At 39.3% G+C, this 26,757-nt stretch overlaps 4 protein-coding genes across 4 annotated transcripts; 2 read left to right on the top strand and 2 right to left on the bottom strand.

The window, feature by feature from the left end:
• Positions 1-123: 123 nt before the first annotated feature.
• slc31a1 (solute carrier family 31 member 1) lies at positions 124-11,820 on the top strand. Its single transcript, XM_058383331.1, has 5 exons — positions 124-271; positions 6,975-7,092; positions 8,333-8,405; positions 10,248-10,416; positions 10,649-11,820. Exons 2-5 carry the CDS (start codon positions 6,979-6,981, stop codon positions 10,848-10,850), a joined length of 558 nt encoding a protein of 185 aa, XP_058239314.1. The 5' UTR covers positions 124-271; positions 6,975-6,978; the 3' UTR covers positions 10,851-11,820.
• A 317-nt stretch (positions 11,821-12,137) lies between these two features.
• Positions 12,138-14,075, bottom strand: cdc26 (cell division cycle 26 homolog). The gene is made up of 3 exons (XM_058383333.1): positions 13,922-14,075; positions 13,457-13,587; positions 12,138-12,885 (listed from the first exon to the last, which is right to left on the bottom strand). Exons 2-3 carry the CDS (start codon positions 13,535-13,537, stop codon positions 12,706-12,708), a joined length of 261 nt encoding a protein of 86 aa, XP_058239316.1. The 5' UTR covers positions 13,538-13,587; positions 13,922-14,075; the 3' UTR covers positions 12,138-12,705.
• Positions 14,076-14,330: 255 nt separating this feature from the next.
• On the top strand, positions 14,331-20,363 carry prpf4 (PRP4 pre-mRNA processing factor 4 homolog (yeast)). The gene is made up of 14 exons (XM_058383330.1): positions 14,331-14,519; positions 14,715-14,902; positions 15,425-15,611; positions 15,706-15,793; positions 15,875-15,954; positions 16,728-16,821; positions 16,928-17,022; positions 17,114-17,172; positions 17,257-17,380; positions 17,625-17,714; positions 17,966-18,088; positions 18,449-18,556; positions 18,789-18,907; positions 19,947-20,363. The coding sequence occupies exons 2-14, from the start codon at positions 14,740-14,742 to the stop codon at positions 20,138-20,140; spliced, it is 1,524 nt and encodes a 507-aa protein (XP_058239313.1). The 5' UTR covers positions 14,331-14,519; positions 14,715-14,739; the 3' UTR covers positions 20,141-20,363.
• Positions 18,665-25,724, bottom strand: rnf224 (ring finger protein 224). The gene is made up of 3 exons (XM_058383332.1): positions 25,085-25,724; positions 22,874-23,087; positions 18,665-21,003 (listed from the first exon to the last, which is right to left on the bottom strand). The coding sequence occupies exons 2-3, from the start codon at positions 23,081-23,083 to the stop codon at positions 20,722-20,724; spliced, it is 492 nt and encodes a 163-aa protein (XP_058239315.1). The 5' UTR covers positions 23,084-23,087; positions 25,085-25,724; the 3' UTR covers positions 18,665-20,721.
• Positions 25,725-26,757: the final 1,033 nt, after the last annotated feature.

Here is a 26,757-nt window from a genome sequence, read left to right as displayed (position 1 = left end):
AGGGCTGAGCCCAACCCCTGAATTCAATGATTTGAAGTTGTCCCAAAACTTTTGCAATACGGTGTATATAATAAATTGCGTTACAAGCCTCCTTTGTAGTGTGAGGACTTTTATTATGAAAAGGGAAAGTAGCTAGAATGTAGCTTGCGGTGTCTGGTATTTACTGAGCGTTTTACACTTCACACTGGGGGAAGGGTGCATGAAAGGATTTGGTTGTTTGACACATTTTTATTTTTTATATTAAGATATAATAACCAGGGATTTTCGAAAGGTAAGTAACCGTTAATCCGACTCATACTATTATAGTTAGCGTGTGTATATGTGCTTTTCTTTTGCCAGACCTTGCATTTGTTTGACCTCTGAACGTTATTAAGTTTATCTTACTAATGGAATTTTTTTTGACAGTTTAGGTTAATATTAGGGGGAAAAGATTTAAATCTCAGATAATAATTAATAAATTATTGGATTAATAAAAGCATAAAAATTTACGAATCGGAGCTACCGTATGATTTTTTATATGATATATGATTTTTTTTTTGGCATGTTATCCAACTTCTGTCCAAACTTCTACTTTAAACTGTGTTCCTTTTGTACTATAATTTTCACCAACATTTTACCAAAATAAATTCAGGTACAGATAAATTGTTAGAATTTACTCATATTAATTGCAAGATATTTTATTCTCGTTCTTGATTCATTAGCAATAAGAAGCCTCTCTGAAAGTAGATCCGGCTGCAAATCACCGGTTTAAATTCATGCGCTTAAGGCGGTTTCTATGGTAACTGCTCCTTCACAGACATTTTTGATGGCGGATGCTCGGCGTCTAATAAGTCTAAAAATACGTGTTGTTATATAACGGTATATATAACTTTGCTCTGATAGGACAAGGTCGTTTAATGTTTATGGATGGAGTCTCACTTATTCTGTTATTTATAGTCTTATTAACTTTAAGAGAAAAGAAATAAAGGAGGTTTGTTTCTAGCTGCTATAGTTTCTAGTGAGAGTAGGAACTAACTTCTCATGCAAGCTCCATATTGTGGTTATAAGAGGAATAAAACACTTCAGGACGTGTTGTTATGACATAACCATATCTTTTTAAACCTTTTTGCTTTTTACAGTCTGTCTAATCACATATTTGGATCAAATAAAGGACAAAATGTTTAGGATAAATATAGGCCTAGTGCGATGATGATGATGATGATGATTATATTTTCCACATATAATTAATCTGGACCAACATACCAATAAAAACGTGTCTTTGAAATAAAAAACGATCCATAATATACTAACTAAAGCATTAACCTCTCTCATATCCTTTTTTGTGTTTGGGTCAAGTGTGAGTCAAATTGAAATAAATTAATAATATAAGTGTAGGGCTGGGAATGAGTTGACTTTTGTGTGCTCATGTTAAATCCTGTCCTAATAACGGTAATTACAGGCATCCAGTATATGATGTATGCGCTCATGTGTTTGTAAGATGTGAAACGAACAGTTATAACGCTCTAACTGGACTGTGTTTTGGCAGTCAGAGTACTGAGATGTATAATTTGTCTGTTTAAGCTTGTCATCCATTTTCAAGGGTTCACTACACTGTAAATAGTATGTCGTAATTTGGTTGTTTATTGAATTTTGAAAGTTGGTAGTGTTCTTAGGCAACTCTGTTCCAAGGATAATGAGATGATGAGAACATTTACTCCACTCCAGTCAGCCAAGAACAGTCACAGTCTCAAAAGTCAAGTCAAAAAGGCTTCATTGATATTTCAGCCATATATAGCTTACGCAGTACACAGTGAAATGAAGCTACACCGATCAGGCATAACATTATGAGCACTGAGAGGTGAAGTGAATGAGACTGATGATCTCCTCATCATGGCACCTGTTAGTGGGTGGGATATATTAGGCAGCAAGTGAACATTTTGTCCTCAAAGTTGACGTGTTGGAAGCAGGAAAAATGGGCAAGCGTAAGGATTTGAGCGAGTTTGACGAAGGGCCAAATTGTGATGGCTAGACCACTGGATCAGAGCATCTCCAAAACTGCAGCTTGTGTGGGGTGTTCCCGGTCTGCAGTGGTCAGTATCTATCAAAAGTGGTCCAAGGAAGGAACAGTGGTGAACCGGCGACAGGGTCATGGACGGCTAAGGCTCATTGATGCACGTGGGGAGGGAAGGCTGGCCCGTGTGATCCGATCCAACAGACGAGCTACTGTTGCTCAGATTGCTGAAGAAGTTAATGCTGGTTCTGATAGAAAGGTGTCAGAATACACAGTGCAGGACGGGTCAGAGCTGTTCTGGCAGCAATAAAACAGAAAGCATGACTTTCCTGCAGTAGAAAAACTCTGACACTGGATACTCCTTCCATGTGCACATTTTACACAAACATCTAAGTAACCATGTCATGATTTTTTTCTTTGTTAAGCCGTTTTAAATCAGTCCATGTGTACTTTAGGAACAACGACAGTGCGATTTACTGCAAGAGCTGCTGTTAAAAATTAATAAATAAAGGCACTCCTGCTGATTAGAGAATGCAGCCATGCTGTGATATAAGCGTACTTAAAATAATTTGAGGATTGTTCGGGTTGACCAATGCAAAGAACAGATTTCAAGCCTATTTTTCACCGATTTCTTTTCTATTAGATGGCAGACCATCTCCAACTATTTCCTTTCTGATTCACTGACATGATTATCTCCAAGTTCGTAAATAAAAAGAACAGACACAAAGTTGAAAACATTCGCTTTGTATATCTTGTACTTCGCGTTCATCACACTTAACATAAATAAAGTCCTTCAGGCTCTAGAACCTATGAAAACAGTAGTGTTTTTTTTAAGGCTGGTATCATATTGTTTAATCCTCCGAAGCCTTCACTGGAGGTCTCCTGAAATCCTATAAGCCATGGCCGCAGAGATTACGCTTTAGCCAAGCAGAAATCTGCGTGCCAAAAGTCTACATGCTTTGTTTGAGAAGTCAAAACTATTTATAATTCCTAGAAATAAATACTGTACAAAAATGAAGAGACTTTCAAAAGAAGCGTGTTGTAAATGTTGTTATTTTTATTTTTTGTTAAAATGCTTTCACAACTTGATCGAGGTTGTGAAATTCATGATTACCGACAGCGGACGGATTTGTTTGTTTGACTTCCTACTCATGTCCCAAAACAGTTTGCTCTTTGTACCTCGCTGTGAATCACAGTAGAATCAAATACAACATGTCTCGCACTATGGACATTCCCGTAAAAATAAAATAAAGGACGAAGACAGACGCGTTTCATTCTCTACAACAGACTGGGAAAGAGATACAGAATCATTTGGCTGATTAACGTGTTCACAATTTCCACTGTTCACAGATCAGCTAATGTTCACTTTTCTTTTTCTGCCTCCCTAGCAGCATCGAAAATGATGCTAGCCGATCGTTCTGCTGATAAACGTTGTTACTACGGCGACCACTAGTAGGAACGTCCACTGACGACTTCGTAAAGCAGCGACTTGAAGTGATAAAAGAAGAAGTAAGGGAAGGGTCTAGCCGCTAGTTTAGCATTACTAGTTTTCAGGTTTACCCTTCCTACTAGCGGTGGGAATTGATATCCAAGGAATCCAAGGAATAAAACATGACCTGGCTTAGCATTCTAGGAAAATAATCAACGACCATCGGGAGGCAGAGACGGATGAAGTAGCAGTTGAACACTTTATTCAGAAGGCAAGCGAGACGAACTCAAAATAGGGCCAGGCGAAAAAACCTGAACAGGAACAGGATCAAATACCAGGAAAACGTGCATACCAAAAACAAAAGCTCGATCTGTCTAGCAAATAAACACAGGACATATTGTGTGTGTGTGTGAACAAAGGTGTACGTGATCAGTAATCACATGACTGTGAACGTGAGAGTAGGTGGGTGTGAGCGAGCAGAGCTGTAGCATGTGTCTGCCGTGTTTGTAGGCCGTGGTGTTCTCTAGGAAATAAACAGATTTTTTTAGTTTATAGTTAATATTGTGTGGATGTTATGTATAACCTGCGAAGCGACCAATCAGAGTGAGGAATTCAGGCACGCTGTGGTGTAGGTGAAGTCATTCCAGTTCTGATGCTGAGAATTAAACCGTGTTGTAGCAGAGCAGGTGTAATTTATTCTCGGTTCTCTTTTATTAAACTGAACTGATACACTGATCAGGCATAACATTATGACCACTGGCAGGTGAAGTGAATAAGACTGATTTATCTCCTCATCATGGCACCTGTTAGTGGGTGGGATATATTAGGCAGCAAGTGAACTTTTTGTCCTCAATGTTGATGTGTTAGAAGCTGGGCTTTGAGTGAGTTTGATGAAGGGCCAAATTGTGATGGCTAGATGACTGTATCAGAGGATCTCAGAGCAGAACTGTAGCTCTTGTGGGGTGTTCCCGGTCTGCAGTGGTCAGTATCTATCAAAAGTTGTCCAAGGAAGGAACAGCGACAGGGTCATGGGAGGTCAAGGATCATTGATGCACGTGGGGAGCGAAGAATGGCCCGTGTGATCCGATCCAACAGATGATCTACTGTTGCTCAGATTGCTGAAGAAGTTAATGCTGGTTCTGATAGAAAGGTGTCAGAATAAACAGTGCAGGACGGGTCAGGGCTGTTTTGGCAGCAAAAGGGGGACCAACACAATATTAGATGGGTGGTCATAATGTTATGCCTGGTTGGCGGTATTTGTCGTATATTAAATGACTTAGTTCCACTCACACACTCCAGTTTACAAGGTATGTCTCGCTTTCTCTCTACAGGTAATGTAATGATAAACACTTTTGACCCCGGACTGCAGCTTATCAGGGTCGTGTTATCAAAAATAATCACTCTGTGCAGAACATTTCTCCTCAGAAGCAGTTCCTAGAAGTAGGTTTCTCTGACAGGGGTCAGGAGGAGCGTGACACGGACGCTGGTCTGAAATCATTCGTCAATGCTTATAAAAGCCCTTCTAGAGCAGTGCTAGTAATTAAACGTGTGATTTGTGAAATTCCTCTTCAGGGTCTGCATATGTAGTGTGATAATGATCTAGCCCCTGGTAGATGTGTCCTTCCATCTCTTCATCAAATGTTTCAAGAGAGAAAAAAAAAAGGAAATGAGAATACAGTTACATCTTCCGGCTTAATCTCTGCTGTTAGACGTCAGAGTCAGGAGAAAGAACACGTGACCAGTCTAGTCATAAGGGATGGTTTTTGAAAGGTCACCCACACGCAAGTCACTCTGCATCTGCACACACCCAAGAGCCAAGTTCCATTTCTCTGTCTAAAGTACCGCTTCACGTGTTCGCAGATAGCTGCCAGGACCTCGTCACGGTTCCTAGCGAAAGTCGTCCAGGAGAGACCGCGACCTCGGGGTGAGTCGAACCTGTGACTGGGGCAATGGCTCGGTTATTGTTTTATAGGGAAGATAAAATGAAGCTGCTGAAATGAAACCGAATCTAGTACGACTGCATACTAGACATCATTTAAGTAGTAGGAATGATATTTCCTGTCCAGTATTGTGCAAGATTATCCTGTTTTTGTCCTTTATTTCTTTTGCATTTTGAGCACTTGTACACGATATTAAAGCAGTTTTTTTGTTAGAGATCTACTTCTATAAGGCTACACATACAGGATATATTGTTATTAGTACAAAGAATAGTTGTCATGAACCTGTGAGAATATTAAATGTTGTTGAGAAAACTTTGTCAGAGCGGTTGAACTTTATCATTGCGATGAGATATCACTACAACATTATACAGAAATGTGCTGAGCCCGGTTGTGTCAGAAATACGAGAATAACTATGAAGCTGGTTAAGAAGAAAGTGGAGAATATTATTGACTTGTGGCAGATAATAGCCCTTCACTACGAGTGAAACGATACGAGTACAAAGTACAATAATACATAATGACACAGGGTGTATAGAGTTTACTGGATCTATTCAGAGTCTAGCATATAATGAAACGCCGTGCAAAGCTGTGCCTTAGTAAGGATAAAGCGTGTCTAATTAACCGTGAGACCTCCGGTCAAGCCATCACACCTGTGCAGGGTTGCCAGGTTTCAGCAAAATGTCCGTTTGCACCTACATCTCAAAAAAACTTGTGCATTAGAGAAAGAGTGGAGGAAAAAGAGAGAGAGAGAGATAGAGATGTGGTTTTCGACTTTTTTGAACATTTTTCTTGTGAACTACAAGCTCGCTAGGGTGGCTTTTAAAGACGGACGACGTCCATGCTGAAGCTGATGTGCAGTACGCATAAAAGAATTGTTGATATTTTTTAATCCCTGTAACGTTTTTCCTGATACAAGATAAAGAGGGAGCTACTTTTTCAGAGGACTGAATGTGAAATCTTCATTACACTTGTCTTAGCTCGTGTAATTTAAGCTGTACTTTATGACCAGCCCCCGTAGTCAACGATACAGTACACCTCTAATATACACACTGTAATACACTACTTATTACATTACTCCTAAGCTACAAGCCTAATTGCACACTTTGAAAATGTGCCTCAGTAAATACATACAGTGACGTTTCAGAAACTGAGATTGACAATGTGGTTTTCTCCAGAAAAAAGGAAGCCCGAGGTTAGGATCTGTATCTTTTCATTATCTGCTCTCTCTGTCAATGCAATGTCCCTTTATTTTACCCCCCAGGCTAGATCTGGCCTATAGAAAAGTGAATTATTCTTCCATTAGGGCTCAATTTGTTTTAAATGGCCACACATTAGATTAGAAAGAGAGAGCAGAGTGTTTTGAATGTGTGGCCTGGGGGATGACGAGCGGAGGATTCGGCCGGTAAAGGTCAAGTGGTTGTTTTTTCTCAATTTCAGTCGAGTGTGTTTGTTGGGATTAGAGTTTGGAAAGCTTGTCGCGCTGCACCTAGGGGCAGGTCGTACCGATTAGCCAGCGTCCCAGTGTGATCTCTTACGCTAAAGCCGCTACGGCAGCAGAATCGATTGGGACGTCGGCATTGGTTTCTAAACATTGTCTCTGTTTTTTCAAATGCAGGAAGATGCAACACGATCACCAAAACCATGACATGCACTCCATGCATTCCACATCCACGCACCATCCGCCAGATCACACCATGGATCATGGATCTGGAGACCAAGGACACATGATGATGGTCAGTGAAGTTTGTTTGTTTTTTTTACTCACAGTATTGGAATCAGTGCGATAAGAGCTGTGCAATTGTATTAATGGTACATTGAACGAATAAATAAATAGCTTATAGGACTGACACAAAATATTTTTTGATGGCTGTTTTGGGAGGATGTAAGGATTTACACTCACCAGCCACATTAATGTGCACACCTTATCTACCTCTGCTCTTTCATGCAACACTCATCCAACTGCATTTCCTGGGAATCTCATACACACGTGATCCAGTGTGCAGCAGTTCTGCTAAAATGTAAACTCTGCATGAAAGTACGAGGTTTAGCGACATGAAGACCTTAAAAGTGCGACTTAGTAATAAATAGTAATAAATTAGAATTGAAACAGATTTTCACTGGTAACTCAGTGGAGCTTTGTACGGAGAATGCATAGAGTGTAATAACTAATTAATAACATGTAATCTTATACAAAAATAAAGCAGACCCGGGGACGAAGGGTTACTGTGATGCCGCGAAATGAGCAAGATGTGCTGATGAGTGCAAATACACCCATGAACTGCATTATATTTGTATAACAGTGTGGTTTTGGAGTGTGTTATTTGTTATTCTGCTCATACTGCAGCACTTTACAGACGTATCATTAATACCTTAAGGCTAATTAAAGGTAAAATTGCGCCACTCTTCTGATATCTGTTTGCAATAAATAATGAGGCATCATTTCTATGCATGTTTAATATTGAGAAACGTCCTTGAAACAGCGATCACAGTTCCTATGTAAAGTAATCACTTACTTTATGGCGGCTATAAACAATTGTTCCCTCTCCACCAGCATATCACCCCCCCCCTCTCTCATGAAGTTTACAGGGCAAAAATTCAGCTTGACATTTTGGCGAACAATTTCAAAGCCTTCTGTCCTGAACTCTGTGTTAAGAATCTCAAAGGAGCAGACAAAGTGTTGACAAACACCCCGAGTCTCCTTCTAAACATCCTAAATACACACTTTACCTGGACATAATCATCTGCCATACAGGTCTTCTTGTCTCTGTAATTTGTTACCATAGCAACAATAGCGTGAAGTTGGAGAAAATAAATCGACTGCTTCTAACTAATCACGTTTTGGGTATTGCTGTGATATAAAGGATAATAAAATATAAGAAGCTCCAGGTATTCAAAAATCTTTGGTACTTTATCAACATGCATTGGAAAGTTATTAATATTATCACTTCTGTCATTTTTTTTCCCTCTGTGCAGCAAATGACCTTCTACTTGGGTTACAAAAATGTCGAGCTGCTGTTTGCTGGCCTGGTTATCAACACCCCTGGAGGTGAGTCTAAACTACTAACTGGTTTGATTGTTGGTTGATGAAAACATAGAAGTCTAGTTAAAGGGCAGTCTTAAAGTTGTAACATGCTTTATGAGAGCTGAACTAAAGCTCCATATGAGCCAAACTTCTATTCTACTAAAGCTTCACATGAGCCAAACTAAAACTTCTTCTGAGCCAAACTAAAGCTTCACAAGAGCCAAACTAAAACTTCTTCTGAGCCAAACTAAAGCTTCACAAGAGCCAAACTAAAACTTCTTCTGAGCCAAACTAAAGCTTCACAAGAGCCAAACTAAAACTTCTTCTGAGCCAAACTAAAGCTTCACAAGAGCCAAACTAAAACTTCTTCTGAGCCAAACTAAAGCTTCACATGAGCCAAATTTCTTTTCTAAATAAAGCTTCACCTGAGCCAAACTAAAGCTTCACCTGAACCAAACTAAAGCTTCACCTGAACCAAACTAAAGCTTCACCTGAACCAAACTAAAGCTTCACCTGAACCAAACTAAAGCTTCACCTGAACCAAACTAAAGCTTCACCTGAACCAAACTAAAGCTTCATATGAACCAAACTAAAGCTTCATATGAACCAAACTAAAGCTTCATATGAACCAAACTAAAGCTTCACCTGAACCAAACTAAAGCTTTGTCTGAACCAAACTAAGGCTTCGTCTGAACCAAACTAAAGCTTCGTCTGAACCAAACTAAGGCTTCGTCTGAACCAAACTAAAGCTTCACATGAGCCAAATTTCTTTTCTAAATAAAGCCTCACATGGGCCCAACTAAAGCTTCATCTGAGCCGAACTAAAGCTTCACATGAGCCAAACTTCCTTTCTAACTAAAGCTTCACATGATCCAAACTAAAGCTTTATATGCTTCAAACCTCCTTACTTAATAAAGCTTGACATGAGCCGAACTAAAGCTTCATACAAGCCAAACTTCCTTTCTAACTAAAGCTTCATGAGAGCCAAACTAATCTTCCAACTGCTTCTAAGAATCAGAGCGAATCACTCAGTTGCTGTCGTTATTAAGTTACTTAAGTTCCTTATGTTCTTTTATTAAGTTAAATGTAGTAATCAGTTGAAAAATGAAAGCATAAAGCAATTCTTATTTTTGTTGTATTGCACTGAATCAAGACACACTGTATTGTATCGGATGATATCAGATTTGTATTCTGTATACTTTTCCATGCACTCCTGCAAGTTATCATTTTTAACATCGCTCTGTTGGTGTGGACTCTATTCTTTACTCACTTACCAGGTCGTTACATCACCTACTTTATACCTCCCCTCATCGTCTCCTTTTATCAGGCACAGCTGCCATATAGGTCAGGTTATAAGTGTTTAATTATTGACCGTAGTCCATTTTTTTGCTAGGCAGAGTAAGCTTCGCTCTCGCTTATCGATCAGAGGGCCACAGCTCCTCAGATACAGCCAGCATGGCGGCGGTACTGGGGATGTAAACGTCTCTGGATCATTGCTGAGATGAGAATAGGCTGTTGGAAACACGGATGAAGGCATAGAAACCAATTAACACACAATCACTGTACTTCTGTATACGCTGTACACCCATGCGGTGCAGTCAGTGCACACAGTATGTATAAGAATACACAGTATTTAAATAAACCAGAGTGACACGTTACGACAAGGCTGATGGTTTATCAATAAAGTCAGTAGATAGAGTTGATTATATGCAAAAAGGAAAGCTCTATTTTGACCACAGAGTGTATTTACACAATGTTTCTCATGAGTAAACTGACGGGATGGATGAGTTTCTCAGGTTGCACATTGGAAAAAAAAAAAAAAAAAGAACTACAATTTCCTCAAATTCTGAAATTTCCTCATCTCAGAGATGGTAGGTGCCTGTATCGGAGTGTTTCTATTGGCTGCTTTCTACGAGGGACTGAAGATCGGACGTGAGGTCCTGCTGAGGAGGAACCAAATCAGCGTACGCTACAACTCCATGCCAGTTCCCGGCACTGACGGGACGGTGCTAATGGAGACACACAAAACAGTCGGGTGAGTTTTCACACTGCAGAACGTTAATCTTTAGTATGCACGCATTCTCTTAAGATAAAATCCGAAAGACGCTCCCATAACGACGAACTCCGCCTCCTCCTATAAAATGTATCCTGTCCGAATCGGGCTTTAATCTCATGGCAAACGAACGCCAAAAGACAATACAGCGATAAAGAACTCATCTTGTGTCCATGCTGTTATAATAAGACCTGTTTTGTTTGTTTACTTTTAGACAACGGATGCTGAGTCTGGCACACGTTTTCCAGACGATACTTCACGTCATCCAGGTGGTGATCAGCTACTTCCTCATGCTGGTGTTTATGACCTACAACGGCTACCTGTGCATAGCCGTGGCCTTGGGAGCCGGCGTGGGTTACTTCCTGTTCAGCTGGAAGAAGGCAGTAGTGGTGGACATTACAGAACACTGTCATTAAGCCTCTAATCGGCCATGTCCTCTCTCTTTCTCTCTCTCTCTCTCTCTCTCTCTCCCTCTCTCCCTCCACACAAATACACCTATGGGAAAAAATGTAAAAGAAGAAAATGCACCACAAACATACCATAGAAATACATGATATGTCTTTGATGCTGTATCACTTTGAAGGCACAAAAGTAGTGTCAGGCTGCTCCATCAGTGACATTTTAAAGTCTTTCCCCCTGAATTATACTGAATTTTAGCCAATTTTACCCCATCTAATTACCCCTTAATGATGTGGACTCATTCAGGACCATCTCATGATCCCTTACAATCATACACCATTCTTCGCAGGACCTGTGAAATGCACAGCCTTAAATTCTACCTCTTCATTCGGAAACTGATCACATCTCTGGGCACATTTTGCCTTAAAACTGAAATGATTACGAGGAGGAAATAGTACATGGTGAAATACTACAGGATTTACTGACTTTAAAAAATTTTACAGAGTAAATATAGTGGATCTGTCTGGTTGTGAGACTGAAAATACACCACAGAGTGTCTTTTTTTTTTTTTTTTTTGGTAATCATAATAGCTGAAATTGCAGACACGATAATCATCAAAATGTTAATCAGTGACCGGTTCAGACAGCGCTGAATTATCGAATGCTCACGTTAAGAGAGGGAGAGGAAAAACCAGATCATGTCATCTGCCAAGCTTTGGCACTTTGTTTAAGAAGCTGAAACTGAAATTTACTCCATATGAGGAGAACGGTCCATACAGTCGTAGACTATCTGATTCTGATGCCAGTGTCTCCGTGAAGATTCTTGTTTTTTATAATTTGTATTTGAACTATTCTATTACTGTCAAGTACATAAAGTCTATTGTTATTTTAGTTACTGACATCACTTGTTTTTATGTAACGTTTAAATGTATGCAGCAGATGCAGTTGTGCTCTTTAGAAGTAATCCTATTAAATTAAATCTAATTTACGTCGCCTCCTGTTTTCATTGCCGCAAGCAAGCGATCCTTGTCCCTTCCCCGATGAAGCGTACCAGTCACGCCGCACGTACCACCGAGATCTGTTTTGTCAATTGGTTAAAAGCCACAGTCATAAAACAGTTTACAGGCAGTAAATACCCGGGACATGAAAGCCAGTTTCATCAGGTCAGGGTTTCTCAACTGCCTACGCTGTACATCTTCACGTTTATCCCTAACCAACTTGCGTGTCACCTGCACCTACAAGGTCTAAAGGTTGCGTTTGCTTCTTCGGAGAGGAAGACCTGAGGAAGATAACAGAATTGCATCAGCTATCAGGAAATGTTCATTTCAAAGCAGTGAGCTTTGGTACTGAAAACTTTCCCACAGTGTAAAAATTAATATCAACAATTAAAAGGTTCCCTTGGTTATATAACCCATTTTTATTATTTTGTGTTAGGCTTAGGTTATGTAGATATCCACTGTTTGGTCATTGTGGATAATGGTTGCTATAGAAACGACTGTATGTAAGACTGAGCTCAATAATATGATTTGAATTACAGCTGTACCCGATGTATCTTGAGAATCTGATTTGAGAATACAAGAGTTGTGGTATAAATTATACTGATGCCCACAATCAGTGTGTGTGTGAGATAAGTTATGTGAGGCAAGCTTTTATGCGCATTCCTTTTATTTCCTAACTATTAGAACTGGTTACAAAACACACATTAAGAACAGTTTGCCATGTAAAAGCTTTGTTGTGGAGTGCCTCTGGGTTTCATCCTCTTCAGGTAGTAGAAAGAAAACTCAAAACACTTCCAATCAACATGACATCAGTGCAAAAAAAAAAAAAAAAACATGCCAAAGGTCACTGTCACTGTATTGGGTTTGTTCATCGCTCAAAACTGGAGGTTTCCAAAGAAAGACGGTAGTGTGTTTGATTTCGGGTGAGGTTTGTATCCAATTCGCTCGTGAATGGTTTGCTCTCTGGTTTTCCCATCGGATCCTCCGACAGAGCTGCTCATCTCGCTCGGCGTAACTCCGACCACGTCCACCTCGTCTCGCTGTTTCTTTCTGCTCTGTAAGAAGCAAAGTTATGAGTAAAACAGAGTGGACACAAGGGGTGAACCTCATCCGTGAGAGGTCGCAAATCATGAGTCATGTTTTTATTTATTCAGTATCCACTTTATACAGGTTAGGATTCCTGGAAATACTCTGTGTGAGGTGGAAAATACACTCTTGACACCACACAGGTCATTTTAAAGTCTACATACTGGGATGGTGGGACAAAGGACAAACTCCATATGTAGTTCATGTTATTTAGTAGGCATTCGCAACCATCATGGGTGAGGAGGTTGGAATTGTCGACAGCTACAAGTATTTGGGTGTACACTTAAACGACAGACTGGACTGGAGGACCCACACTGATGCTGTATACAAGAAGGGGATGAGCAGTCACTACTTCCTAAAGAAGCTCAGATCTTTCAATGTTTGTAACTAGATAGATAGATAGATAGATAGATAGATAGATAGATAGATAGATAGATAGATAGATAGATAGATAGATAGATAGATAGATAGATAGATAGATAGATAGATAGATAGATAGATAGATAGATAGATAGATAGATAGATAGATAGATAGATAACCTCCAGCTCCTTCTTCACACTCTCAAACTCCTCGATATCATCCAGCTTCAGCTCCAAACGAGTTGGTTTTCGGCGAAGCATCGTTCTGTTTCTTGAAAAATATTAAGATTACGACAGACAGCCCATAACTCCTGTAAATACAAATACCAGAAATTAACTTTACAGTAATCTGCAACACAAACGTAACTTTATCAGCGTGTAATTGTGTTATTTTGAGCAGAATTATATTAAAACTCATCATCTGCTCCAGCGTGCAGTGTGTTAGATGGAGGTTAAATAGCAAGTTAGCTAGCTTAGCTCTCTATATTTTAACAGTACATATAGTTCTATTGTGACCATTTAAAACCAGCAGTAGTAGAAATGTCAGTATTTTCGAACAAATTGAATATTTTTAGTTAATCGGTGTATTTAACAATAAGAGGAAAAATGGGTATATTATAAACATATATACATTTGCGCACTTACCCAGGGTTGGCGGTTGTGTCTCTCAACCGGAAGTTTACTTCGGAATTCTGGGAAATGTAGTTTCTTGTTGTTTTGTAGTTCTCGGTACAAAAACGACGAATGTTGAAATTATCTACTTTTGACGCTTCTTAATCAAAATATGGGTCTTTTTGCAAAAACAACAACAACAACAACAACACGTTTATTCAGAAGAATGAAAAAAAATCTAAACAAATTACAACAAGCACAACTAAATGAAGTTGTGGGGTATTTTACATTCAACAGTTTTAAACGCAGTTTTGTTCTTTACCAGCTCTGTTAGGAATGAATCAAATTTAGGTTTCGTTGTGGAAATTTATTTATTTATTTATTTAGTATTATATTTATGTTTTCACTGTTCGACGCCATCACTACGACAGAAATGCGCATGACGTGTTTCCTGTGCGACCCCAAAAAATGGCGGCGGTTTCGTCGTGCACTTAGTTAGCTCACGAAATGAATTAAACCGAAATACTCTCATTTTTTAAAAAAAATAAAGATTTATTTAGATAAATATACAGATACTTATTTTTTAGAGAAGGTAGTCTGTCTTCCAGGGTCGCACCTTTTTTGTTTAGTGGTAAGTGTTTGCACTTCTTATTACGTTTCTTCAAAAGAAACATTTTTTTGCTACGTGCGTTTTGTTTTGGATGCGCGAGCCTCAGGAGAATTTAGATAAAGAATCTATTTCTATATCTAATCTTCTCCACATTGCTTTAAAAACAATATTTTTTTTGGCATTTAGTATTTTCCCATTCAAACTTTCTGACTTTAGTAAAGCAGCTGTGACATTTTGGACCATGTCGGATGAGGACGAAGCCCCTTTGGTGAAAAAGGCTCGAATCTTCTATGGCAGTATTGAAGAAAAGGAAAAGGAGCGTCTTTCTCGTGATGGAGCCACTTCAATTGGGAAAGATGCGATCAAGGCTGGAATTGAAGCTGGGAATATTAACATCTCCAGTGGTAAGTATCCCACTGAATCACATGGGAAGCTTTATGAAAAGCTTTGAGATGAGACCTTTATCAGGATTTTCTGGATTATGCACAGAATAAATAAGGTCTTGTGTAAATGAAAGAGATTATAGACATCACCAAAAACGGTGCTGGTGGCTCAGTGGTAGGTTTCTCGCCTACCATATAGATGGCCCGGGTTCGAACCCCAGCCAGTGCCCATACCCCAGCCACTGGATGCAGTGCCGGTCCCAATCCCGGATAAAAAATGGGAGGGTTGCGTCAGGAAGGGCATCCAGCGTAAAACCCGTGCCAAGTTGTTGTGTGGACCAGTTGTGGCAACCCCTCACACACGTAGGGAGCAGCCGATAGATCAACAACATCACCAAAAAAAACAAACAAACCCCAGATCATAAATGATACAGAATGTAAATTTCACTTCCGACATGATGGTTTGAATCAGTATTAAATCAGTAATCTTTTTGAACATGCCAGTTGTAATTTGTTTCTTAACTACTCCATGAACATTTGCAGGTGAGTCCCTGGAGCTGGAGGAGCGTGTAAGCGATAGGCAGGCTGAGGTGCTGGCTGAATTCGAGCGCAGGAAAAGAGCTCGACAGATCACAGTGTCTACTGATGACACGGAGGTCAAAGCGTGCTTACGAGCCCTCGGAGAGCCGATCACGGTGTTCGGCGAGGGCCCTGCCGAAAGACGAGAGAGGTGAGGATACTTCTCTTGTCTTGGTTTTTGTGTCTGTCTATGCTGATATCCTTTCATCGGTTAATTAAAAATGTGTCTTTTTTTTAAAAAACAGGTTGAGGACTGTTTTGTCAGTTGTCGGTCCGGATGCTTTGAAAAAATCCAAAAAGGACGAAGAGAAAGCAAAACGTTCCCAAGAGGATGTATGTACCCTCGCTTCACTTTTTGGTTGTTGCTAATATTAATTCCCAGGTTGTTAAATATCTGCACTGTTTCTTGTTCAGGCTCAGCAGACATGGTACCACGAGGGTCCCGATACACTGAAGGAGGCACGTATCTGGCTGGCCAAATATTCCCTGCCCAAGTAAGAACAATTCTTTTCCCGTTAAAATACCAAGAATGCAAGCCGATCGTCATACACTTCAACTGAAATGTTATTTCTGCTCATTGTGTTCCATTTTTATAACATAAACAGTGTTATGATAACTAATAGGTGTATAAACAAAAAATAGTTACTTAACTTAAACGTTTTCTAAATTTTTCTGCAAAGCTGCTTTGAGAAAATGGCCATTGTTAAAAGCACTATACAAATAAACCGATTTAATTAAATTAAAAAATTAATATGCAGGTTATAATATAAAATATTTAAGATAAGTAAATAAAAAATTTAATCACAAGGATGATATAGCATCAATGACCGATATCTTTATCTTTTAAAAAAATCTGTATTATTAATGTCTGTTTTTTTTGGGGTATTTCTTTCAGGTTTTTGTTTATAATACCTAACATACTACTCTAATGTACTGCAATGCACTAATGAGTCTTTACATTTTGAACCAGTTTTGATGTCACTTATATTACATATGCACAAAATGTATGTAATATGCTGTTGTTATTGTATTAAAATTACAAGAACAACTAATGTTTTATTGTTAACATTTATTCATATAGAACCATACAGACACTACCGGAGTCTCTGGAACTGTGGAACCAGTTTCTATTAGTTATTTGTGTATTTTACTCAAAATAACAAGCAAAACATCATCTCAAAGACTTACATCTCAATATCTTAAACTACATCTAATTTTATATTGTGTTGTGTGTTTTTTTTTTTTTTTTTTTCCTTCTTTTCCCCAGAGCTGTGGAGAGGCTTGAAGCTGCCAAGGCTCAGAGAGAGATTCCCGAATCTACACGCACCGTACGACAGCAAGAGCTTCACAAGACTCTCAGGGTGAGCCGATAATCCCCGCTCTCGAGAAAAGCAGCGCCTTAACACCACAGTTCTTTTCTTTTTTTTTCTTTTTTTTTTGTAAACACGTCTATACGCTTCCCAACAGAACCTGAATAACTTCTGCAGTCAGATTGGAGACGATCGTCCGATATCCTACTGCCAGTTCAGCCCCAACTCCAAACTGTTAGTCACCGCGTCATGGTGAGTTTCTTTGCTGTCGGGTTTCTGTCACACTGTCACACTGTCGTTGACGTCGTTTAAGATTTCCTGAACTGTACCGTGTCTGAATTAGGAGCGGTTTGTGCAAACTCTGGAGCATTCCAGACTGTAGTCTCGTCCGCACGTTAAGAGGTACGTTAGTAGTTTTTAAATTGCACTAAGCGGGTTTTCAGTAATTAAATTTTGAGAAATCTTCTGTATTCATTTTACTTTCAGGTCACAATACCAACGTCGGAGCAGTCAGCTTCCATCCACAAGCCACGCTCACGCTCAACGAGTCAGACGTCAACATGGCCTCCTGTGCTGCGGATGGATCTGTTAAGCTTTGGAGTTTAGACAGGTGTGTGTTGTGTGTGTTTAGGGTAAAAACCCATCAGAACTCTCCATGGCTGATTTCATAGAGTCAAAATGACTGTTTTTCTCTTTCTGTATAACTTCCTTTAGCTCATCTGCCACAAAAACGTTGAATATTTCACCACAATGATGTTTGCAGTCTCTCTATGTCTCTCAGCTCTACACACACATCAATCCTAAACACTGTTACACTTCTTCAGTAAAGATGTTATTCACTCTTGTCTGTGCAGCGATGAGCCCGTCGCAGACATCGAGGGTCACTTCGTGAGGGTGGCTCGCGTTACGTGGCATCCTTCTGGTCGCTTTCTGGGCACAACATGGTGAGGAAATCCTGACTCCAATGCAAAAGACTAGCCATTCTAGATAAGCAGATATATTATGTAAAATGACTAAATCTTTCTTTCTTTCTTTTTCTTTCTTTCTTTCTTTCTTTCTCTCTCTCTCTCTCTCTCTCTCTCTCTCTCTCTCTCTCTCTCTCTCTCTCTCTCTCTCTCTCTCCCTCCCTCCCTCCCTCTCTCCCTCTCTCCCTCTCTCTCTCTCTCTCTCCTTTCCTTCCTTTCTTCACTTCCAGCTATGACAACTCGTGGCGTCTGTGGGATCTGGATGTCCAGGAGGAGATTCTTCACCAGGAAGGCCACAGTAAAGGAGTCCATGACTTGGATTTCCATCCTGATGGCTCCTTAGCAGGAACAGGGTGAGGTTTTTAATCTTATTTACCATCTATGTATTGATCCTCCTAAAAATTAGTATAGTATAAAAAAAAGAAAGAAACTACCATTGCTACTAATAAATAGGTTTAAATGAACCTCACAAAGAGGAATATTGCCTCTCAGATATTCAAGATATGTCCATTTGCTCATATGTATATATTTATAATTATTTAAATGCACAAATGACATCATATGGACAATATAGACAAATGTATGTAATATTTCTCAAGAAACTTTCACACACAGAGCAGTCTAGTTTATTCTGTTTAGGTGAAAATGGTCAGAATTGTGAGGAGAATAGCTGTGAAGATTCATTATCTTTCTCCAAACTCTGTCACTGTCAGAGGTCTGGACTCGTTCGGGCGCGTGTGGGACCTGAGGACCGGCCGCTGTGTCATGTTCCTGGAAGGTCATCTCAAAGAGGTCTACGCAATCAACTTTTCCCCAAATGGGTAAAAACAACACGAGCTTTCAGTTAGGTCCAGAAAATTCTCGCTTTGAATGATTTCAGAAAGAGTAACGTGTGTGTGTGTGTGTGTGTGTGTGTGTGTGTGTGTGTGTGTGTGTGTGTGTGTGTGTGTGTGTGTGTGTGTGTGTGTGTGTGTGTGTGTGTGTGTGTGTGTGTGTGTGTGTGTGTGTGTGTGTGTGTGTGTGTGTGTGTGTGTGTGTGTGTGTGGGGTGCAGCTTTCACGTAGCTACAGGGAGCGGCGACAACACGTGTAAAGTGTGGGACCTGCGGAAGAGGAGGTGCATTTACACCATCCCCGCTCACCAGAACCTTCTGTCCTCTGTCAAGTTCCAGCGTAAGTGTTTGTAAAGTTTCAAATCTGTCCCACATTTCCACTTCAGTTCTTTGTTTATTTATATTTATGTCTGACCGTGTAAGAGTGGAACGGTGGAATTACCTTCTAATATTAGCAGTCATAGGAAGAGCAAATAAACAATAAAGAGAGCAGTTAGAAATCTGAGCACATGGCTGTGTTCTCTGCAGGGCCAACTGCATATTAAGTTCATGTGCATATAAAAGCAGACCTCCCAGTTTTGGTCTGGCTCGCAGTCTCCGCTCTAATTCATCCCAAAGGTGTTCTGTCAGGTTGAGGTCAGGACTCTGTGCAGTCCAGTCAAGTTCCTCCACACCAAACTCGCTCATCTATGTCTTTATGGACCTTGCTTTGTGTACTGGTGTGCAGTCATGTTGGAACAGGAAGCGGTCATCCCAAAACTGTTCCCACAAAGTTGGGAGCATGAAATTTTGTTCAAAATGTCTTGGTATGCTGAAGCATTAAGAGTTCCTTTCACTGGAACAACAACGCACGAATTCAATGATTTGGAGGGGTGTTCCAAAACTGTTGGCAATATAAGTGTACATTGTGGGATTTCATGATAACAGGAGATTTTCTCTATTGATGCTGTCTGATATGATGTCTAATGACAGGCTGCCATGATGTGGACCAAAAGTGGTGTTTTTTCCTTTTTTGTTTATTTATTCCAAAAATCTGATACTGAAAAACCACAAAATTTGATGTCAACACTTGTGGTCTAACATAAAATAGGGCACTATGTAGTGAACAGGTTGTCATTTTGGACAAATCGGATCACACAATGAGATTTTTCAGGAGCATGATCTCTCGAGAACGAGTTATTGTGAATGACCAGCAAAAAGACCAGGTTAGAGTATGGATTTTGATCTAAACAGTGACCTATTCTTTTAATCAATAGCTCTCTTCATGTTTGAAGTACATTAATTATAGAAAGAATTTATTAAATATAGTAATAAGAAGAACTGGAAGTTGAGTCTGCATCGAGCTCTGCTTGTTTATATCTGCTTGTTTTACCCTGCAGCTACAGACGGTCATTACTTGCTAACTGGTGCTTATGACAACATGGCGAAAGTCTGGACTCACCCTGGATGGTCTCCTCTGAAGACCCTGGCGGGACACGAAGGCAAAGTGATGGGACTGGACCTGTCTCCTGATGGACAGTTCATTGCCACCTGCTCGTATGACCGCACCTTCAAACTCTGGGTGGCTGACTGAAGAAGATACGGTGCGGTATTGTTCGAAGATGCAGGAGTAAGGTGGATTTCATAACTCCTGGTTGGAGAAAAATTCAAGTTTCTGAATCATTTTAGTTTTTTGGTTCTTTTTCTTTTCGACCCAAAAACCCAGATGTTAGATCAGGCTTACAACTTATTTTTATTCAGCCTTTTCTTTTATGTCCTTCCATTGACCGTGTGTTTTTATTAAAAACATGAATACAGTTCCATGTCTTTGTCTCGTCTTTGCGGCGGTGTCGAGTTGCAGAGTTATTTGATGCCACGTGATGGAGCACATCTCACACAACAGCTTAAAAACTGCTAATTAGACTCTTCTACTACAAGGATTTCCAGAGCAGTTCTTTGGGATAGTTAAGAGTTTGCTAAAGGGTTTCTACACTAAACCTTATCTTATAAGGAAACACAAACACAAGCCAAAAATATATACCTTTAACTTTTTCTTCTTTTGGAAGATTAAATCCAGTCTGATTTCATTTAGCTTCCTTGCCCTCGTATATTTTCCCAACACCTAATTACCCCTCATATCAAGATGTAGTTGTGTGTGCACACGTCCTCGTGGTTCTAACACCACCAGCAGCAGAAGCGGCAGTGTCTACAGCAGGGGCTGGTGTGGAAGCGAGGCTCGCTCAGTGCCATGTTGGGCCACGCAGACGGAGGCTGATCCGTGATTGGCTGCTTAACAAACGACAACTTGGTCTCCAGAGGAGCTTTCTGTGGGCTGCTTCGCTGGTTCTCCACCTCAGCTTTGACACCCAAAAACGCAGCCAGGTCCAGGTCCAGCCCCACGGCGCCTCCTCGAGGTACAGGAGTGTTCTGACGGCACTGAGGACAAGGGATCCACAACTACATGGTGGAAAGACAAGACACACCAAACACTGGCTGAATTTATTGTCTCTAATTTTAAATAGTCATTAGTTTAAATGTCTATAATTTTTAGTTTTATTATTCTTTCTACCTTTGGGTTCTTTATCAGAATTAATTCTATTCATTAGATAGTTAGATTTAGTAATAACACTATCTACACTATTGTCTCTTATATGTAAATATAAAGGAAATGAAAATATGTTTTTAATTTTGAACAGCCTATAGAACATTTCTATAGATCTACTCGTTATTTTTAAACCATTTGAGAAAGAACTGTAGATAAGTGGTTTGTTATTGCTAATTCTTTCTTATTCAAGAACAGGATAAAAAACACTTTATTGATCCAGTGTGAAAATTAGAGCATTGCATATTAACTGATACCGGACAAGGCACAACATACACAAAGGAGGAATATAAAAATATAAAAAGAGAATAAGAGAAATACTGAAAATATTGGAGAGCAGTTTTAAAGTAAAAATATTAAAGTGAATTTACAGCATTGTTATAATATACCGTAAAAGGTCAATTTAAACGACGTGCCATTTTTATCCATTTATGGTTACATTTACTGTTGGGAAACATCCACAAAACAAAATTAGTTCTAACTTATGTTAGAGCTGATCTCTCTCTCTCTCTCTCTCTCTCTCTCTCTCTCTCTCTCTCTCTTTAAAGGTAATGACAAAAAACATGCCAGAGGATGCTATCTTTATTTTCTTACTTTCTTGTGACTTATTTTCTCTCCTTATTGCTGTGCCATAGCTCTCTCATTCACACTATCCTGTTTCCCCCCCCCCGTAACTTACTTAATTTTAACTTAAAACTAAGCTTTTATTTCATCACGTATCAGGCCCAAGATTCACCACATCTGTGCTCGACTGTCATTCACCATCTTTATACAGTAAATACAGTATTTTGGTGTTTTCCTTACTTGTTTTAGTTATTACCAGCCACTAGAACGGTTCTTTTTTTATACACAGCTTACAGTCCTACATAAGCTTCATATCTCTTCAGCTTCTCATCACTGTGTGATGTCGTCCTATACTGTGCTTCTGCATAATGTGTGTATAGTGTATATGAATATTACTTCTAATTTTATATCTGTTGTTTTGCACCCTCATATGAGTATTGTTGTCATATCTGTAGCCGCCTTCTCTCCCATGCTCAAGGAACACACAGCTCCATTTCTAGTTAACGAGGACATATACACAGGCCGCGCTGACCGACCTTTCTGACCTGCTTTCCTTTCTCGAACTTGCCAGAAACATGGACATTAGATGTGGTCATTATATATACTATTTTAAGCTACTTCTAATTATGTGGTTAACTTTTGCCATAGCTGATAACCGATAATTATATTGCTCAAGCACAGATAAAGATGAATATATGTATATGTATATGAATATAGACTAAAATTAAAATGAACTCTGGATTATGGATTAGATTTGATTGAGTAACTTGAAGAATTAAAAATGATCTTTGGATTTAATGACTAGAATTAGATTTATGAAAACGAGTACATTTTTCAGAAACGTTTCAACACAAAATCTTCAAACTTCTCAAACCCTCCTTCCAAAAATGTTAACTTCTCTTCACAGGAAACTACAATACTGTATTAGACCCAATGCGTAAATATAAAACTCTTCAGATCTGCATTTTTGCCACGGCATTATTCATTTTTGGGGGTTTTTTGCAAAAAATTGTATTTGTTCAAACTTTCACACACTGCCCACAAATTTCCTAGTAAAATTCCAATCTGTGTTTTTCTCCTGTTTTTTCCACAAAGCAGAAAAATGTGGTCTCTCTTGCAAAATGTAAAATGCAAAGCTCTGGCTACCCTCTGGCTGCCCACCTGCTCGTTGATGACCGTATCCAGTCGTCTCAGACAGTCCTGACAGAAGGTATGGCCACAGTAGAGCTTCCGCGGAAGTCTCTCTACCAGGTTATAGGCGCTGTAACAGATAATACAGTCCAGCTTGCGGCTGTCTCTAGAAGACTGGGCTGCCGCGACCTCATCTTCCTCGGCTGCAGCGTCTGATGCAGCGACTACGTCCTCCATCATCCTGCTGAAAGACTATCTGAGCTTGTACTAGGAATAAGATCTCTTCTGCTTTATAGGTTTAGGGTTAGTTTAACAATTTACACACCATCTACCCCATCTGGAGGACCACCAGTCCACCACACACACGTGTTTATAGTAGAAGATGAAGATAATTATTCCTACAAGTTGACCAATTTGTTAGATTTACATGATAGAAGAGTTAATCAGCGTAGATACAATACGTATAGATTCATATTCACATATATACATATTCATATATTTAAAAAACCTATACGTGTTCATTTTTGTATATACATTTATATACCCTAAATATCTAGAATATGTACACACATTTATATTTATACTGTATTATTTATATAAATTTTGATATATTTACACTGAACAGCCATAACATTTATGACCACTGACAGGTGACGTGAATAACACTAATGACCTCCTCATCATGGCACCTGTTAGTGGGTGGGATATATTAGGCAGCAAGTCAACATTTTGTCCTCAAAGTTGATGTTAGAAGCAGGAAAAATGGACAAGTGTAAGGATTTGAGCGAGTTTGATGAAGGGCCAAATTGTGATGGCTAGACCACTGGATCAGAGCATCTCCAAAACTGCAGCTCTTGTGGGGTGTTCCCGGTCTGCAGTGGTCAGTATCTATCAAAAGTGGACCAAGGAAGGAACAGTGGTGAACTGGCGACAGGGTCATGGGCGGCCAAGGCTCATTTATGCACGTAGGGAGTGAAGGCTGGTCCGTGTGATCCGATCCAACAGACGAGTTACTGTTGCTCAAACTGCTGAAGAAGTTAATGCTGGTTCTGATAGAAAGGTGTCAGAATACACAGTGCAGGAAGGGTCAGGGCTGTTTTGGCAGCAAAAGGGGGACCAACACAATATTAGGCCGGTGGTCATAATGTTATGCCTGATTGCTGTATATTTCTACCTTTATATACCCTGAATATACAGCTCTGGAAAAACATAAGAGACCACTAACCAAATAATCAGTTTCTTATGTTGTTTTCTTACAGGTTCATGTATTGGTCCCCTGATTTGCGTGTGTTTTGGCTCCATGCTCTCCACCAGTTTTTCACATTTCTGTTGGGGAACTTTATACCACTCTTTTTGCAAAAAAGCAAACAGCTCAGCTTTGCTTGATGGTTTGTGACCATCCATCTTCCTCTTGATGACATTCCAGAGGTTTTCAATAGGGTTCAGGTCTGGAGATTGGGCAGTGGTCTCTTATTTTTTTCCAGAGCTATATATATATATATATATATATATAATAATTTAAAAAAACAGTCACCATTTGTTGAACTAAACTAATCAGGTGCTATATATAATTAAATCCAAAATAATTCTGGACATAGTCTTATAAATATGAAACGTTATCGGGTTTACACTACATGTATTTTTATAACCCTGTACTATTAAATTCAGCTCTGTTTATTAGCATAAAGAGATACAAAAATACAATGCGTTTTGGGTCAAACCGTCATCAGTGAAAAAATGATTATTTGTGAATCTTTTTGTGTAAATGCTGTTATGCTGTTATTATTATTATTATTATTATTATTATTATTATTATTATTATTATTATTATTATTACAGTTTTCACAGCCCAAAAGTTTTGTTTTTCTAACAAATTTGACTGAATATACAACCCATAATTTTTAAAACCCTGAGCCTTTGAAATTCTCTTATTGGTTCTACATTTGGGTTCCTTAACAGAATTAATTCTATATAGTAGGTACAGTGTGATTTAAATTACTTGTCATTAATTTTCCCAAAGACAAGGACCATTCTTCTTCAAATATTTGACCGGGACCAAAAGTGTCTTTTGTCTCATTTCACCAAAACATAATTCCAGTTATAGTTTCAATAAAACTCTGGTAAAAGTTTTTAGCATTAGAATACAGTTAGTCTATTCAGCATTAGTGGATTATCGCATTAAAACCATCATACCATGAAGGTTAATATAAAACCCTGAAACAATAGTCATCATATTCTTACCTCTCAGGATGTACAGACTGCTTGTAGATCCAGTCCCGGTGTCACAGAGCCGTGCATGTCAGCATGGACGCAAGTTTAGTTTCCACCATCAACCATCTTATCATGTTTTCCTCATGAGTCCCCATCCTGTCGTTCACAGCTGGATTATGATCGTCTCCATTCACACGAAGGCTTACAAACACTCGCTGAGGTCACTATTATTTCATCTGGCTCGGTCGTTGTTGTCCTTTCGAACCACTTTAGAGTCTTTAGCACAGAGGACAAAACTGTGTGCTTCCTCGTTCTTTAATATTTAAAGCCCACCGGTCATTGTGCACCTACACCTTACACACATGAGCGCGTACACACTCACATACACACAAACACAGATTTCAGTCTCTTACATATTCATTCGGTTGGAAAGCAGAGTAACGTTTTTCTCTTTTGACTTGGTTTTGAGCCACACTATGGATACATCAATTTAATATGAAATTGGAACAAACCCAAACCCGCTACTCGGCTGGTAATCACCATGGTTAGGAAAAGACCCATAAAACCTGATCCAATATCAGCTGGCAGGAGAGTAACACATGTCTGCTGTCTTATGTATCAGCTTTCTAAAGTAGGTGAAAAGCCAGCTCGTGTTACAGCAATGAGGCTGCAAATGCTGCTGTCTCTGTTAGTTGCTCTGCTCCCAGATCAGGTCTGATTCTCACTTTATTGCCTTTAAGACTAAAGCGATGTGTGTGGGGGTAACTGACTGGGGACCAGTACTGTCAGGAAGGAGAATGGAAGACTGGAGGTCTATCAACTTACATCCAGCACAATAGCGGCCCAGAAATTTGACCTTCGTTGCCTATGGACATCCGGGCTGTGCTCCATTCTGAAGAAATTGTGACTGTAACGTCTATGACTCTTACAATGGGAGCAATATACTGTATTTTCTTCCAAATAAAAATTTAAGCCATGATACTGATTTATTAGATTGAAGCCATTGGAATTTTCCTTCTGCTTCAGATTGTTTTCCTGCTGCAGAATGTCAACCATTTTAAAGACTGAACCTACAAAATATACATTTAACTAATCAGCTAAATGAGTAACTGTCTATTTAAATGAGAACATGGATTGAATTTCTTTAGAATTAACTTATAAAATTCAGAAAACTGTAAGGATCGTTAGGGTAACTATCATGCATAATGGCTTCATGCATAAAGACTTTCTAATGGATTTACTTATGTATTATTAATTGAATCATTTACTTTTGGTTGCAATGTCAATGAAAATAAAGAAACAAGAATAACATCTTACTTTTCATCTTCCCCTGATCTTTAGGAAATACAGATGATGCGACTTCCTGTTGAACTTCTTAATTATTTCACTGAGTGAATGTGAAACTACTTTAGTTTCAATAATCTATAACGGAAAACACACTGATGTTTCAAGCACAAGATGTTAGATGGATTTACATATTATAATGTCTTTAATTACATCTAGGAAACTAGAAGGTCCTGGTTTCGAACAGGCAGGGAGCTTTCTGTGTGCAAGTTCTCCCCGTGCCTGCGTGGGTTTACTCCGGGTACTCCGGTTTCTTCCCACAGTCCAAAAAACATGTACATTAGGTTTGATTGGTAATTCTAAATTGCCCATAGGAGTGAGTGTGAGTGTGTGTGGTTGTCTGTCTATATGTGTGGCCC

The sequence above is a fragment of the Hemibagrus wyckioides genome, linkage group LG28 (assembly GCF_019097595.1).
Source record: "Hemibagrus wyckioides isolate EC202008001 linkage group LG28, SWU_Hwy_1.0, whole genome shotgun sequence".
NCBI lineage: Eukaryota > Metazoa > Chordata > Actinopteri > Siluriformes > Bagridae > Hemibagrus > Hemibagrus wyckioides.
Note: the sequence above shows the minus strand (reverse complement) of the source record. Positions and strands in the feature narration are given on the sequence as shown.